The sequence below is a fragment of the Gekko japonicus genome, unplaced genomic scaffold, assembly GCF_001447785.1.
Source record: "Gekko japonicus isolate JY-2015 unplaced genomic scaffold, Gekko_japonicus_V1.1 scaffold1687, whole genome shotgun sequence".
NCBI lineage: Eukaryota > Metazoa > Chordata > Lepidosauria > Squamata > Gekkonidae > Gekko > Gekko japonicus.
In genome coordinates this window covers 216894-234460 of record NW_015170936.1, presented here as the reverse complement: position 1 = coordinate 234460, position 17567 = coordinate 216894, and the positions used below count along the sequence as shown (strand labels likewise).

The 17567-nt window shown below is 46.3% G+C and overlaps 1 protein-coding gene across 1 annotated transcript in view; it reads right to left on the bottom strand.

Moving 5' to 3' along the window:
• Positions 1–17567, bottom strand: part of MAML2 (mastermind like transcriptional coactivator 2) — a 255072-nt gene that overhangs the window by 65875 nt on the left and 171630 nt on the right. Inside the window, exon 2 of the mRNA XM_015418850.1 lies at positions 2584–4089. Within this exon, the coding sequence (XP_015274336.1) occupies positions 2584–4089 (1506 nt within the window). The remainder of the gene's footprint in view (positions 1–2583; positions 4090–17567) is intronic.

Here is a 17567-nt window from a genome sequence, read left to right as displayed (position 1 = left end):
GCAGTGAATTCCAAGTGTTAATCACTCTTTGGGTGACATCGATGGATGACATTTTGCCTCACCCGTCCGCCCCCCCCCCAAGCCGTAGAGTGCTGGCAGGGGAAGCAGAGAGCCTGATGGAGTTTTCCCGCCAACAGCAGACAAATGACAAGCCTAGAAACTGGTCATCTGACACCAACGATCATCATTCCTTAAAAAGGCCTGAACCAAATGGTTCTTGAGGCCCCGGGGTATTGGCTCTGCTACCAGTGGTCCTGTAGGGCAAAAACCTGTCAGAAAATTCTGGCAGGTGTTTTGATAGTTCCACACACATTCGCTTCAAGCTTTTATTGCTTTGGCAAACACTGTCTGATTGATCCCTTGGAAGCAATCCAGCCCTCCAGACTAGAATCACTATCGGGAGGGGTGAGTTGGCCCTCGTCTACACATGTACAGAAATGTTCTTTTTATTGGTGGAGCAGCTTCGTCAGACCACATCCCTGCTAGAGATGAGCCAAAAAGAACTCACTGTTTTCTGTGAATGTTTCCTACAGCATCAGAAACCACCTCCCCCCAATTAATTTTTGATTGTTGTTGTTCAGTCGCACAGTCGAGTCCGACTCTTCGCGACCCCATGGACCATCTCCCGCCAGGCTCTCCTGTCTTCCGCCGTCCTCCGAAGTTGGCTCAATTTCATGTTCGTTGCATCGCTGACACTGTCTAACCATCTCATCCTTTGCCGTCCCCGTCTTCTTTGACCTTCAATCTTTCCCAGCATCAGGGTCTTTTCCAGTGAGTGCTCCCTTCTCATTTGGTGGCCAAAGTATTTGAGCTTCAGTTTCATTATCTGGCCTTCCAGGGAACAGTCAGGGTTGATTTCTTTGAGGATTGACTGATTTGTTCTTCTTGCAGTCCAAGGGACTCTCAAGAGTCTTCTCCAGCACCAAATGTTGGCTGGCGGTAACTGTTAGAAACTGCTGTCCGATTCTGTAAGCACTGCCTTTCACAATAGAATTTCTTTGGCCTCAGTGACATCACCACATAGGCAAAAACATATTGGCTGTATGGCACTGTATTGTCATCCCAATAACAACACGATCCCTGATTGGCTGGAAGCCGACATGTGAGTAATCCAGGAAAGTGAAAGAAGCCATAAGTAGGCAAAAATGGGTTTGAAGCAGCAGCGGCAGCGGCCAGGGGTAACAATGGCACTGAACAGGATGTAAAACAATTAAGATTCTCACAACAAAAACATTTTTTTTCAAGACCGTCTTATAATATACTTTTCTTCAATAAGAAACTGCCTGAAAATTGATGTACAGGAGAATATTGGATGCGGCCCTGATCTCAGGGTTTTTTTTAAATCATGGGGAGTTTCAACACCTGATAAAAAGGTGCAAGATTACTGTGAATGTGTGCATGTATGTACTTGTGTGCCAAAAACAGAAAACAGTTCTGCTGGCGCACATGCACACACACAAAATCCTTAAGAGTGGGAGTAAAGGGCTCTTTGTGTCCTATGGCTTGGATCCTATGGATGTGTTCATACGCTGTAGACCAGTGGTCCCCTTTTTGGTATGGTGAGCCACTTGAAAAAAACAGAGCTTGTACAAATCAATAAAACTACACAAGCCTGGGACACACTTTCACAGGCCCACTTTTGGGTCAGACCCCACAGGACTGGAAATGCTCCTTTCGACAATCTCTGGTGCACAGCACACTTCTTCCACTAGCACTTCCATTGGCCTGATGGCTTGTCGAAAGAAACACTGATCTTGTGCTCAGTGCAAATAAAACACTAGTGGAAAAGGAAGCATACTGTGCAGCAGAGGCTGTTCAGTGTACAGAATGGCTTCACAGGATTCATGCGTCCATTGCTTTTTTTTTTTTTTTTGGTATTCTTCGTATGTGCACGTGTGTGTGTGTGTGAACCTGGAAGTCATGGCGACCTCTGGCATCTGACTCCTGCTGGGGGCCTGGAGGATATTCAGAGAGGTGGCTGAATAAAGCCTGCCCCTACCTCTGTTATTCCTTGGAGGTCTCCCATCCAAGTTCTCGCCAGAGTCAACCCTGCTTAGCTTCTGAGATCTGTTGAGATCAGGCTTGCCTGGACTATCCAGGTCAGGGCATGTGTCTCGGTCTTTTTGTGGTTTTCTTATGACAACCAAAACCCTGCCCTTGCAAGGCCCTTAGTGTATATGCCACTCATTACTGAACAGGCTTACAAAAGACGGTGACTCACCCTGGGCAAAAATGCAAGGAATGCTTTGTCATAAATGATTAAGACCCAGTTCTTGCAAATGATGCAAAGATCACAGTTACAACAATGATGACTGAACACAACTCACAGGCAGCCAGTGCCCCATGTCCCACCACAACACTAAGCAAAGTCTGAAGCCTTCCTCAAGCTTAATGAAGCTTTTTCCAAAGAAAGAGCCTCTTAAGTTGAAGAATGATCCTGAGGCTGTAGCAATATCCTTCAGCCTAAGGTCAGATATCATTTGCTGCCAGTGGACCGCAATCTCACAACTCACACACCACACAAGAGAACATGTTGCATTTTAACAACTCATCGACAGATGCTGTGTTAGGAAACAACCTTACCAGCTGATGTGGTGGTGGAACAGGATACTGCATTCCTTCAATCGGTTGACTTTTCAGCATCTTCTGGAGCATTATCTTTTGCTGTAAAGCTAAGGGTACGTTGGGGGGCCTTTGAAGAGGCTGGCTTTGGACAGTTTGGGCGGGTTGTTGCTGCTGTTGCGTCTGCAGTGCTTGTTGCTGCTGTTGCTGCTGTTGCTGCTGCTGCGTCTGCGGTTGTACAGCTGCTGAGTTAGGCTGCTGCTGTTGGGCCGCTTGCTGCGTATAGTGCAGAATGGTAGGCTTGTTCTGGGCGCCCAAAACAGAAGGCATCTGCTGGTTGGATTGCTCTGAGTTAAAATGGAACAAGGGCTTTATGTTGGTCTGAGACTCTTCCAGCGGCAGCTGGGTGTTGCCCATGTAACCTCGGTTGATCTCCTGAGCCTTCCGTTGCATTACGATGTTGATGGAGCTTCCCTGGGGCACGGAGTTCGCCCTGTAGATGTAGCTGTTCATCCCCTTCGACTGATTCCCGTTTACTGGGACTCCGGGCATCCCAGGACTTTGTGAGCTGAACTGCTGCTGATGGAAAGGAGAGTTCGGCATCTTCTCCTGGACAAACGGTCCAGGGGAAGGTTCTGTGGATGGCAACGTGGGCCAGGTGGACGGCTGGTTTTGCTGGCATTGCTGAATCAAGGCATGCTGCTGTCGGTTGGCAGCTATTTGTTTCAGTTGCTGGGCGTGAGAAACTTCTTGCCAGCTGGGCATGGGTCGGTTGGAGATTGAGGACATCTGAGATGGAGGTGTCTGATTCTGGGGTGTCGAAGGAATTGGTGACGAGGCAGACAAGGCAGCACTGGACATCGTGAAGGCTGGGCCCGTGGAGGAAGGTCTCATCTGGGGTGATCCCACAGAGCCTTGGTTCATAGCTGGGGAGTATTCTTGCTTGATGACCATTTTGTCCATCTGCAGTGAAGAAGATCTGGCGGGGGGCGCTCTCTGGACCTGCTGCCCAAGGTCAATATTAAACGGTCCGTCTTGCTTGATAGTTGCGTTGATCATATTCTCCAGTTCAAGATCGCTCATGGGAGGCACTGAAATATTAGTCAGTTCGTTGAACAGCTCCTGAAGTTCTGGGTCCATCAGTTGTTCTCCTGTGTCTTCTCCATACCTGTTAGGGAAAGCCTGTGATGGCTGACTATCCAGATGTTTGCTACAAGAGAAGGTTTCCCCTGGTTCTTTCTTGACTTCTTTTAGAGCCATGTTAAACATCCCATTTGCATTTGCATGGGCATTGTTCGTCGGGCTGCTGACTTTCCTTTGAGAACTTTGCCCGACTGTCAAACTTCCCAACAGTGATTGGTTCGGGCAGTTGTTACCACAGTGTCCACTTTGTGCTGCAGAAAGATTGTTGTCTCCCACTCGGACCCTCTTGATGTCAAGGAAGGGGCTATCAACAATGCCGTTGGATCTCTTGTTGATGGCTGGCGAAAGATTTACCACCAGTTTTCTCTTCAAGGAACCCTGAAGCTGAAAAAAGCAAAAAATAAATAAAAGATCTTTAGTAGGCATTCAAAATATCAACATAATGAGTGCAACGGGACATTGGTTCTTGCACAGTGCCTATAACCTGTGTGCATTAATTCACAAATTTCTGTCCACTACAGACATTTGAAGGGCCATGGGTCAGTGGCAGAACAGCTGCTTTTGTATGCAGAAGGAATTGGGTTCGATTCCTGGCATCTGATGTTAAAAGGATCGAGTAGTAGGTCATGGGAAAGACCTCAACCTGAGACCCTGGAGAGCCACTGCCAGTCCGAGCAGACAGCCCTGACCTTGAGGCTCACTTAGCGTAAAGCAGTTTCATGTGATCAAAAGCATCTTCTATTAATAGTGCCCAGCAATGGAATATTAGGCTGCGATCACATGCACAATTAGACCCGACATAGGCGCGAATGCCAGGCGGATTTAAAGGGAGCGATCAGATAACGTCTGGGAAGTGCCCCGCAGCCGTTGGCAACCTGTTCTGCTCTGCTGCAGAAGTGGAGTTAAAAGACACTGGGGAAAATCCATTAGTCAAACGGGTTGCAACGGGCCACGGATGGACCTTCCCCTGTCTGATCGCTCCAGCGCGCTCTCATGCTGTCGGGATGGTCTGATCAGGCCATCCCGACTCCATGCCATTGTTTCCTCCCCCCTTTGCCGTATGCGCATCATCGCAAACTCCATAGGGAGCCCTCAGTGCGGAGGTGTGATTGATTGATTCCTCATCTAAGCGCATGGGAAACAAAGAGCACACACAAAAAGACTCAGGCACAGTTGCATTTGATCACACACTGACGGGCTGCACCTGCAGCTTCAAAGGGAGGTGTGATCTCGCAAACCGGGTCAAATTCCTCCGGAGGAAATAGCCTCGCTCCCCCCCCCCCCGCCATTTTATCTGGCGTGCGTGACCCCACCCTTAGTTTTTCTTACTGAGTACTAGACGCTGGCAATCCATCTACAAGTCTCTTATATTGCTCTTGTGCTTCCCAGTTATCTGAAAAGCCATGTATTTTTATTTGCAGCATATTGTACTCACATATCCATACAATTATGCAGCTGCACATCCAGGCAAACACACCCTACAAAGCCCCACTAACATAATGCTTAATTGCCCATAGAACTTTCTTAACACACACACACACACACACACACACACACACACACACACATTTTCCCACCTTCTTTGCAGCAGCCCTCCCACCTTCAGACTGAGATATAACCACCCAGAGAGATCCATTCCTACTTGCAGGGCTATTTTGGGGCAGGAACGCACAGGAACGGAGTTCCGGCTGGCTCCTGAGTTGGCCACGCCCAGCAGGAACTCATTAGCATAATAGGCCACACACAACAGCAGGAACTCATTAGGATTGGCTACATTAGGGGTGTGTGGCCTAACATGCAAAGGGGTTCCTGCTACAAAAAAGGCCCTGGGTTTTGACAACAGACAAGGTAACCAGAATAAGAAGCAAAAGGTGGGTGTGGCTGGATGAGCACACTTCTGGTAACACGGGGGTGTGGCCTCATATGCTAATGACCTGTGCTGTCAGGGGTGTGGCCTAATAAGATAATACGTTTCTGCTGTTGGGTGTGGCCAATTATGGTAATGAGTTCCTGCTGGGCTTTTTCTACAAAAAAAGCCCTCCCTACTTGTATCTGACAAAGGGAGCTTTGACGCTCAAAAGCTCGTCCCCTGAAAATCTGGTTGGTCTCTAAGTTGCTCCCGGACTTGAATCTAGACCTTCTACGGTCTTGCTTCACAACTTGGCATAAGAACTGATAACCATTGCAAATGTCCTGCTTCCATACGCCTTCCAACAGCCTCTTCTATCCCTAGTCTCTTTGTGCTGAAATTTTAACTCCTTGGATTGTTCATGAATATTCCAAGAAACTCTAACAGCTGAGACAATGACTGGGGACGGACGGACAAAAGGCTATTTCCCCCCCATGAGATTTCCAGGTATCTGTGACATCATGGCAGCACAGTCGGATGTCTCAAAGACTTCATCCTCCATTTATCTCAGGTTCTGCCCCCTCTTTTTTATTTTGCGTTAGTGTGACTTTTTTGAAGCAAACTGGCAAGCCAATTAAAAAAACCCCAAATCTATATGCACTAGGCTTTAATTCAATCCCTCCGTCATCTCTCTAAGTCCCTGCAAGTCCTTCGAAATAGCATTCACAACACCCATGCGGGGAGACCGATGATATGATATTTTAACACGAAAAGACATGATGTAAGCTAAACTGGAGGGAATTTACTAAAGCAATTAAAAGTGCTCACTTTTGACTGCATCGTGGTATTTTCAACCACCTTTATACCACCTTAACGTTAACAATCCTTGTGCTATTTGTACCTCCTACAACCCTGTGACATGAATAATTATTTCTGCCATTTAGATACCAAGATTTGGTCAGAGATAAACAGCAACAGATAACGCTTAATGTTAGTGTGGTGTAGGGGACAGGTTGTTGCAAAGGTGAAGCCCCCACTCAACCATGAAGCTTACTTAGGTTGCCAACCTCCAGATGGGGACTGGAGATGTCCTGGAAGTACACCTCACCTCCAGACTACAGAGATCAGCTCCCATGGAGAAAGTGGCCGCTTCAGAAGGTGGACTCTATGGCATTGAGCCTCACAAGGTCCCTCCCCTCCCAAAACCCCACCCACCCACCCAAATCTGAAGAAGAAGAAGGAGGAGGAGGAAGAGGCAGAGGAGACTGGATTCATACCCCGCCCTTCACTACCCAAAGGAGTCTCCGAGCGGCTTACAATCTCCTTCCCTTCCTCTCCCCACAACAGACACCCTGTGAGGTAGGTGGGGCTGAGAGAGCTCTTTCGAGAACTGCCCTTCTCTAAGACAATTTGTGACTGACCCAAGGTCACACCAGCGGCTGAATGCGGAGAAATGGGGAATCAAACCCGGAATTTCCCAATTCGAAGTTGGCATCCCTAAAGCTTACCGAGTGCCCTTAGTACTTAGTTCTCTCTTAGCCTAGCTTGCCTTGCAGAACAGCTGTAATTGCCAGAGTCCTTGGGAGGAACACAGTTAAGACGATCTAACTATAAGGAAAGCCATATTATAGGGTTGCTAATTCTGGGTTGAGAAATCCTTGGGAGATCTGGGGTTGGAGCCTAGGAAGGGCAGCATTTGTGGAGGGGAAGGACCTTGGCAGGTATAATGACATACAATCCACACTCCAAAGCAGCCACTGCCTCCAAGGGAATGGATCTCTGTTGGAGTTCCGAGAGATCTTCAGACTCCATCTGGAGGCTGGCAGCCCTAAAAGATTCCATGCACTCTACCCTCAGCTTGCAACTCCAGTGCAAGTATATCAGTTATCCTAGACTTTTAGTTGATTGTGTCATTTTCTGTCTTTGATTTTTAAGGTTGTACATGCCATTAAAGGTTTATTGTTTGATTGGTATATCAGTTATCGGAGCTAAACTCTGTAAAATGTGAATGTTTATAGGCTATAACAAATGATTGGCTTGTTCCTCCTGCCATATGCTTTCCTTTTGCACAAACCTGGTAGAGACAGCACTTGCATCGTTTCCCCCAGTGATCTTTGCTCTCATTCTGCTCAACAGAAATTATGCTCCAAATTCTTCCTGTGGAAGAAGGAAGTCTCCAGGCAACAAAAGCCAGGTCTTGGCAGCACATTTTGCTCTTCTCGGTGTTTATTTCATTAATTTACTTTTAAAAAACTCGGTAGCACTTCCAGAATCCCTAGGGCTTGGAAGAAGTGAAAACGAGTATCTATTATCTGTCATGATTCCCAAGACAGTGATCTCCGTTCTGTCGCCACTGCTGCATCTCCCAGACCCAAGATGATCTTTTTGTTCCTCAGGTCATAAAAGCGATTTGAGAAAGTGCAATGACATCAGACATTTTAAAAACCCAGAGTATTTGCTTGGAGCTGGTGTGTGGATGTGTTAATAACAATAATGATCACATGTTATATCCATATGAACCAATTCCAAAGGTCAGACGAGTTTCAGAAGCCTATTTTGCTTCCAAGATCTCAGATAGGTCACAGGAGAAAGGACTATTTCTGTGGTGGCACCCCTAACTATGGAACCCCCTCCTCAGTTTGTTTGGTCCGACGGCGGTGACAGGAATGACTTCTTTTATATTACCTTTGTGGTGGATATTAGGAAAAACTTTTTTGCAGTCAGAGTTGTGCACCAGTGGAATCTGCTGTCAACGAGATCAGGCTTGCCTGGGCTATCCTGGTCAGGGCCTCTTCCCCCCACCCCAATTAATCTGTGAAGTAATAATAATAATAATAATGAGTTTAATAATAAGGGGGTGTCGAACTCATTTGTTATGAGGGTCGGATCTGACATAAATGAGACCTTGTTGGGCCGGGCCATGTGTATTGTAAAATGTAATGCTAGGTAGCGGAGATATAAACTTTATAAAGGACACATACACAAAGGGTTTTTTTTTTACTTTAAAACATGCTTAAAACATTAGCACTCTTGCAATATTTTGTTTATTTAACAGTGTCTGATAACTGACACCTATTGCTCTGAATTATTGCATCAAAATGTCTGTAAGCTGCGAACCTACAATGATGCAGCAGCAGCAGAACTGGAAGAAGCAGAAGATAGCCAATTCCACTGTGGGCCTGATAGAAGCCCTCTGGGGGCCTCATCCGGCCCCCGGGCCACATGTTTGACACCCCTGCTCTGGGCTGATCCTGCACTGAGCGGAGGTTGGACTAGATGACCTGTCTGGCCCCTTCCGACTCTGTGATTCTATGATTCTATGTTGATCATTGGTGGGATAAAAATCCCTGACACAGAAGTAAGTCAATCTTTGAATGGGTAGACATGACAATTATGTCACCCACCCTCTCTTCCTGCCTTTGTTTCTTGACATCTCTGTGATCTTACCCACACCACCTCCCGCTCTCTTAGGCAACTCGGCCCATTCACTATAGCTGCAACTGTTCTCTCTTTCTTCAAATTGCTTCATCAGCAGGGTTGCTAGTACAGACGTGGAACATTCGGGGAGATTTGGGGGTAGTGCCTAGGGAGGGAGCTCAGCAGGGATGTGATGTTGCCCTCTGTTACTTCTGTTTCTCTTTGATTCCACAGTAAACCACAGATTCTGGCTCCAAAGCTGCCATTTCCTCCAGGCGTTATACCCTGTTAAAGTCGTTTTCCATCTCCAACCCCTCCCTCCCAGGCTGCATCCCCAAATCTCCAGCCATTTCCTAACCCAGGGCTGTCAACTGTACTCACTGCGTACGTGTGTGCTGTCAAGTCATAACCGACTTATGGCAACCCCCACGAAGGGGCCTTCAAGGCAAGTCATCAGCAGGGATGGTCTGCCATGGCCTTCCTCTGCAGAGTCTTCCTTGGTGGCCCCCCATCCAGGGACCAACCCTGCTTAGCTTCCAAGATCTGCCATGCTGCCTTCACTCCCGCAATCCTACATTAGATGCCTTATTTTTTTGTTTTTGTATTTTGTTTGTGTGTGTGTGTATGTATATGGGTGTGCCTGGAAGTCATGGTTGACTTCTGGTGACCCCTAATGGGACTTGGACATTTCAGAGAGGTGGCTTACTGTCGCCTGCCTCTGCGTCTCGGCCCTGGTATTCCTTGGAGGTCTCCCATCCAAGAACTTGCCAGAATCGTCCCTGCTTGGCTTCCGAGATCTGACGAGATCAGGCTTGCCTGGGCTATCCTGGTCAGGGCCTCTTCCCACCCCCCATTAATCTGTGAAGTATCATATAACAATAACAATAATAATAATGAGCATAATAATAATTTGTATAGCATTTGTATTTGCATTTGTATGGCGCTTTCATTGTTCAAGGCACTTTGTTTACACTACCACAGCAAATCTTACAATACTGTAAAGTAGGCTTGCATTGTTATCCCCGTATTGCAGATTGGGGGGTTTAGGCTGAGAGAAAGAGAGGCTCATCTACATGAGACTCCTGCCACCATGTCTGCTTTGGCCCTTAATGATGATGCTCTTCCAGCTCCCTGGGAATGCTGTTCACTCAACGGATGGTGAGGGATGGGGAATCAGACACCCCCTGCCCTAAGTGTGAGCAATTTTTCCAAAGGCTGTAAACTGTTTTGAGGTTACAAGGATAAGGTAGGGGGTACACATTTTGAACAACTGACACAAGAGACAAAATGCAGATCACATAATGAATAATGTCACCTCTGCACAAAAGCTTGGCACCTGCTTATTATACCACTCCAGGTTAACTCGGTGTTTGCTCTGAAATTCTGAGGCCGTCCACGGCTTCAGACGTCAACACTCTTTGAAAGCCCTGACGGGGAATAACTAGGTTGTTGCCAGGCAGTGCATTACATTTCAGCTAGAGTATTATGTTCCAGACAGGCCAATCTTTTACACGCTTCGTAAATAGGACTAATCTAAAATGTACTTAGAGTGCTGCGTACTTCTCTTACTCACATACTCCAGTTACCCGAAGGCCTCCCCAACCTTATTTTCATGAAACCTAGTACAGCCTACTGGCTTGACAGGACTTGGATTTGTCATTATAATTTCCTGCCGGTTTTTGTTAAGGCCTCAAGGGTTGATTTCACATGGTAGCAAAGTCCTTGCACCCGCATCTTGTGGTCACTACCAGGACTTTTGACGAGATGTGTACCCGGAGTTCTGTGTTTAGAACTTAGTCCCCAGATCTGCATGGGCCTCATTTCCAGGCCTTTGAGTAGGAGCCGCCGCCACTACTATTCCACCATTGCCTTCTATGCACCGTCATACTATCACCACGATTGTCTGGATTCCACTGGGGGGCGAGGCACCCCTGGCATGAAGTGGATGATAGATTTCAGGAAGCTACCATTGGGTTTAAGATCTACCCATCTTTGTTTAAATTTGTATTGTAAATTGTATTTTACTGTATTTCACTGTTTTATACTTGCGTTTTTATTGTTATAATCTTGGCACATTATGTCCTTGTCAGCCACCCTGAGCCTTCGGGGTAGGGCAGGATATAAATCCAAGGATAAATAAATAAAATAAACTTTAAAGGTCCAAGGAAAGCTGCTGTTTTTCCTGTTGGGGAAACGTATGGGCAGGCATTACAACATGCAAGTATTCCCAGCAGAGAAAATACGAACTTCCTGGAGCCATTTCAGGTCAGAGAAACAACATAAAGGGGAGGTATTGTGTGTGTTTTTATATTTTCCTGCCCTGGTTCTTGCATTATTATTTTTAATAGTTTTGGGTTTTGTTATGGCTGTTGATGCTGCTACTTTTATTGCTGCTATTTAATGCTCTGATCCTGCTAACATTTTATTGTAACACTGTAAAACATCTTGTTACGATAAAATGTTAGCAGGATCAGAGCATTAAATAGCAGCAGTAAAAGTAGCAGCATCAACAGCCATATTTTTATTGTAACACTGTAAACCATCTTGGTGGGCCGTGGTGGCTCAGAGGTTAAGACACTAAGCTGCAAACCAGAAGGTCTGTAGTTTGGCAGTGCGAGACCTTAGTGCCGTGTGATGGAGTGAGCTCCCATCTCTGGCCCCAGCTCCTGCCAACCTAGCAGTTCGAAAGCAAGAAATGGCAAGTAGATAAATAGGTACCGCTTTGGTGGGAAGGTAACAGCGTTCTGTGCGCCTTGGTGTTTAGTCATGCCAGCCACATGACCACGGAAACGTCTTTTGACAGCACTGGCTCTTCGGCTTGGAAACGGAGATGAGCACCGCAACCCTAGAGTCGGATGCTTTCGAGCAAGGGAAACCTTTACCTTCACCTTAAACCATCTTGAATGCCAAGAGTTTAGGGTCAGTTGACGTTTTATGTGACAAGGCATTGAACACTCTACAGTTAAGGTTTCCAAGAGGCCTGGAGAAAAAAATGTCCTGTCCCTTTAATAGAGGCTTACTGTATGGGAATGGATAGTTGACATTTTCCATGGCATGGAGGTAAAATAGCATAACCTGGTAAACAATATCCTACTAAGCCCCTATTGAATGGACAGGGCATTTCTTTCTCCAGGCCGCTGGCAACCCCAGAAAAAGTACCATATAAAAACTTCAAATCAGGTAATGCCCTGGAATGGGTTGCTACTAGGGCTGCCTGGTCCCACCCCCCCCGGCCACCAGCAGGGGATGGGGGGTAGGGTTGCCAGCTCCAGGTTGGGAAACTCCTGGAGATTTGGGGGTGGAGCCTGGGGAGGACAGGGGCCTCAGAGGGGTACAATGCCATGCAGCCCACCTTCCAAAGCATCCATTTTCTCCAGGGGAACTAATTTTTGTAATCTGGTTATGAGTTGTAATTCCGGGGGTGTGTGTCTCCAGGTCCCACCTGGAGGCTGGCATCCCTCGCTGCCACTGGGGGAGGAGGAGGAGGGGGAGAAAGCTGCCCATGCTGCATTTTCGAAAAATGGTATCGTTCATTACTGGATTTTATTTCCGTTCTGTGGCCTGTAATTTTGGATTGAATATGCTGCTTTGCAGTGATGGGATACGTTTGATGGTCTTGATGTCATCCTCTGGCTGGAGAAAGGTGGTCTATGCATGCTTTTAATGAATAATCCCAAGACCATTTATATCATATGTTTCTGTAGAGACCCTGCCCAAGACTAGAGGACCCTTGCCGGCAGGGAGTGCTGCATGCCCTCCCACAGTCTTCAGACCAAGAGGGAAGGGGGTTTCTTGTTTGCTGCCTCTCTCCTGACCTTGCACCTTTCATACTGAAGAGCAAGTGCCAGTGAGTCTTCCTAGGCCGATTTCCCTTTGCCTTATGAAGGGCCTACCCTGTCCTGAGGCCAGCCCCTCTGGAGGTTCCACTCCTCTGGAACTCCCATTTGATCGGAGTAATTCCTGTGGAAAGCTGCCGCCATCCCCGCCGTTCAGCTGTGAGTCATTCCCTAGTTTCCCCACCCCTGGCTCAAGGCTGCTTCCCAACTGATTGTCAGGCAGGGAGCTGTCAAAAGGCAAGTCATTGCCAAAGAGCTGACCAGCAGGCACCCGTCTGTATTGCTGCCTTGGTGAGCGGCTGCAAAGGGTGACTCCTCAGAGTCAGGCAGTCCTGGGTCCATCAGGTCCCCAGCGGTGTCTTAACGAAGTCCACAACTTGCGTCTGAAGCTGATTGGTCTCTTAACCTGGGCTTTAATTTTAAATCAGTTCATGCCTTGTCCTTTTCTTCCCAAAGATTCGGAAGTCTGTATTTGTTTCGGCCTGGATTTCCAATGGAAAGATAATTTTGCTTTAAAATCAACACTAGATCTAGCAAATGATAATTGCTTAGTGGGAGTATCCATGTTTTCTGGCTTCTCCAAGGAGTGTGTAATGTAGGAGGCAGGCTAGATGCAATGAATCTGTTGCAACCTCAGAAGACGAGTCTCACCTGCCAGCCAGATAATGCATAATACATGCTTCTTACCACTTGCTTTTGAGATCAAAAATCTCCACGAAATCAAGGGGAATGAGTAAAGATATTCTTTGTAAATATCTATTTAGTATGCTGTCGAAGGCTTTCTATTTAGTGTCGACCTATTTTAGAATAGCGTTCCCTTGATATATTAGGGGAAATGAACACTTTTTTTTTGCCTATTTAAAACCGTTGACATAGGAGATTTCCCTCTGTTATATCGACAACGTGCCAGTTTAGAAGCCCGTCATTGTCACTTTGATTCCAGATGCTGGCATGCAGGGATGATATTTGTTCCACCAACACTGCAGCTGATGGGTCATAAAGTATGATGTGTGGTTCACATTGTCCGGTAAGCAAAATAAGAACACAGTGGAACAGTGCAGCTTTAAATAGGTCAAAATTGTTAATCAGGACAGGGCATTCATTACTCGGTGTGAAACAAATAGCCATGAAAGATCAGGGCTCCGTGCCGTACAAGATGTGTATTCTTTTCCTCTGTTCTAGAGAACGTTTCTACCCCCTCCCTTTTAGATCCCTTTCAACCATGAATAAATTAACAATCCCTCACTGCTTAATCTACAGAAATTAATGTCAACATTTATTGCCAGGGGGATGTGAAGCCAAGAGTAAGCCAGGGATGCCCAAAATGTAACTGCTTAGCTGATCCTACCCTCAATGAGAAAGAAATATTAACGGCATGATATGGGGCGATGGGATAATCAGGCATGTAAAAGAGGTCATCCGACACCGTCCACCAGTGGAAGCAGCGCATTGTTTACCAGTTTGAGAAGTCGGCTTAAAATATTAAAACACACAAGGCCGTGCACAGGAAGCTCCTAATCCTCAAAAAATGTGTCTGCTGCCATTTGATTTTGCCTTTCCAACATGCTGCAGAGCAGATTTAAACTAAGGGAGATTATTGAGCACAGGTTGGTAATCGTTTGCAATCCCAGAATGCCTATAGGACTAAGCTCACAAAATGGTTGCAGCTTTTTATTCTGGTTAGCAGATGTGCAGGATTCTCCATGCCTGCGCACAGCTATATGCTATTGTGTGGTATTCATGCTTTGGGGAATCCCATAAGCTAGTGGATTTCAAATCGAGGAGCCCTGGGGGAGGGAGGGTCTTAGGGGTTGATCAGGTATTCCTCAGCGCAACTGACAAATCTGACAGCAGATGTTGCAGGGGTTCCATAGGAGAAGTCAATGTAGTTATCTAGAGGTAAAAAGGTAAAGGTTCCCTTGCTCGAAAGCCAGTCGAATCCGACTCTAGGGTTGTGGTGCTCATCTCCGTTTCAAAGCCGAAGAGCCAGCGCTGTCCGAAGACGTTTCCGTGGTCATGTGGCCAGCATGACTAAACACCAAGGTGCACGGAACTCTGTTACCTTCCCACCGAAGTGGTACCTATTTATCTACTTGCAATTTCTTGCTTTCGAACTGCTAGGTTGGCAGGAGCTGGAACTAGAGACGGGAGCTCACTCCGTCATGCGGCACCCGGGTCTCGAACTGCTGAACTACTGATCTTCCACAGCCTGCAGTTCAGCGTCTTAACCACTTGAGCCACCGCAGCTCCTTTTTATCTAGAGGTAGAAAAGCTGAAAATGACTGACATAAAATGACTGACATTTTCAACATTTGCTGTTGTCTAGTCTAGACAATATAGCCATCAGGGGGATTTCTGCTTTCTGCTGTGATGTTTTCATGTGATTGTTTGGCCCACGGCAAATGGAACAGGCACATTATACTCCCAGGGTATGAAGCTTTCAGGACTGGCTGGCCATAGGGTTCTGACCATCTGAAAGAATGGCGTCTTAACCGCTCCTCCTTTTAAAGTATTCCTTTTAAAGTACTGGCGTTTACAGCTTCCTTTAGGAAGGTAGTGATGACTTATGGGATCAGGAACATCAGCAGGGACTTTGAGAGGGGGCAGGAAGGGAAATGCATTGTAAAGGAAATGTTTCTTTTAAAAAATCCTTTATGATAACCACATAATGCAGATTAACATTTGCAATGATCTACATTCGTATGTTGCAGACCAGAATTTAGTGATGATTAAAAGCAAGCTTTCAAGAAACATGCATTATAAGGAAGCAATTTAGTGCACGTTTATCTCCTACAAATCAACATACTGAAATTCACAGTTTGGCCTTCAGATGTTTATCCTGGTAAGTAAATTAGAATTAGCAAATGCCAGATTGTTGCTTTTAAAGATTAAATGGAATCACAGAAGCATAGAGTTGGAAAGGACCTCCAGGGTCATCTAGTCCAACCCCCTGCACAATGCAGAAAATTCACAAATACCTCCCCACCACACCGCCAGTGATCCCTAGTCCATGCCCAGAAGATGGCAAAAAACCCCTCCAGGATCCCTGGCCAAACTGGCCTGGAGAAAATTGCTTCCTGAGCCCAAAGTGGTGATTGGCATTTCCCTGGGCATGTAAGTAAGGGCCACAAGAACTAAGCACTGATGCAACCCTTCCTGCCCTCCCTCTCATGAACTGTCTATGTTAACAGAATCATCATTACTGTCAGATGGCCATCTATCTCTGTTCGAAAACCTCCAAAGAAGGAGACCCCACCACCTCCCGAGGAAGCCTGTTCCACTGAGGAACTGCTCTGTCAGGAAGTTCTTCCTAACGTTTATCCAAAAACTCTTTTGATTTAATTTCAACCTGTTGGTTCTGGTCTGAACTTCTAGGGCAACAGAAAACAACTCTGCACCATCATCTATATGATAGCCCTTCAAGTAAGATGGTTATCGTATCACCTCTCGGTTGTCTCCTCTCCGGGTTAAACATACTGAGCTCCTTTAGCCTTTCCTCATAGGACTTGGGAAACCATTGGACTGGTTCAGTATAAGGCTTATATCTAAAAAAATCTTCGTTTAAAGGGTTGTAAACAGGAGGCTAGGAAAGATCTCAACCTGAGGACTAGTGTGCATTGGCACATTCTGTGTGTATGCTGGCTATCACTGCCTATGGACTCAACTTTCTATTTCCCTGGAGAAATTCTTTGCATTGGAAAAGTAGAGTGAAAACTTGTTCAGTTTTCCATCCGAAGTGACCATTATTGTATTAGGACTATACCTCATTGGTGCCATTCAGCCAATTTCGAGTTCTTACGGCTGGGCAATTAGATCCCAGCAACCAACCGACATTGTTCTTCTGAGCTAGTGCTTGGAAGGTAGGCAATTGAAGGTGGTGGCTGATTCTGTCCATTCCTCCTGAGGTGGAGAGTGAATCCCTGCCTTCCTTTCTTGAAAACTGGGAGGGCTCCATTGTCACATGATCTAGATTAGTGTGGGAGAGGGGTGCAAAGCCTCTGCCCTCAACCCCCCCGCCAGGAGCTTCTGGGAATGGGGCACAGGAAGGGGAAGTGTCAGTCAACTTTGAAAGGGCACAGTGTTCTAGGAAGTCCCCCAAACTCTATGGTTTCACCATAGAATTTTTGAGAATTGTGACATTACTTTCGGGTAAAAAACGGAAGTGATGTTGTGGCAATCTATTGACTCCCCCCCTATTTCCTCCCTGCCAGTCATTTGAGCATCAATGAAGATGGGGCAATGTGGGTGGAAGTCTGCCTGGCAGAACCAGGCAAATGGGAAGCCCATGTGAGAGGGACTTGCTCTCTACCCTTAGAAAGGGCTTGTGGGCTTCAGTTTGAGAAACTCTGGACTACATCCAAAAACCAGTGGGGGAACATTTTAACCTTCCAGGACATTCAGTTGCTGACTTAAAAGTAGCTGTTATCTTACCAAGGAATTTCCACCTTTCGGTTGTCTCCTCTCCAGGTTAAACATACTGAGCTCCTTCAACCTATCCTTATAGGACTTGGGAAACCATTGGACTGGTTCAGTATAAGGCTTATATCTAAAAAAATATTTGTTTAAAGGGTTGTAAACAGGAGGCTAGGAAAGATCTCAATCTGAGGACTAGTGTGCATTGGCACATTCTGTGTGTATGCTGGCTATCACTGCCTATGGACTCAACTTTCTATCTCCTTGGAGAAATTCTTTGCATTAGAAAAGCAGAGTGAAAACTTATTCAGTTTTCTATCTGAAGTAACCATTATTGTATTAGGACT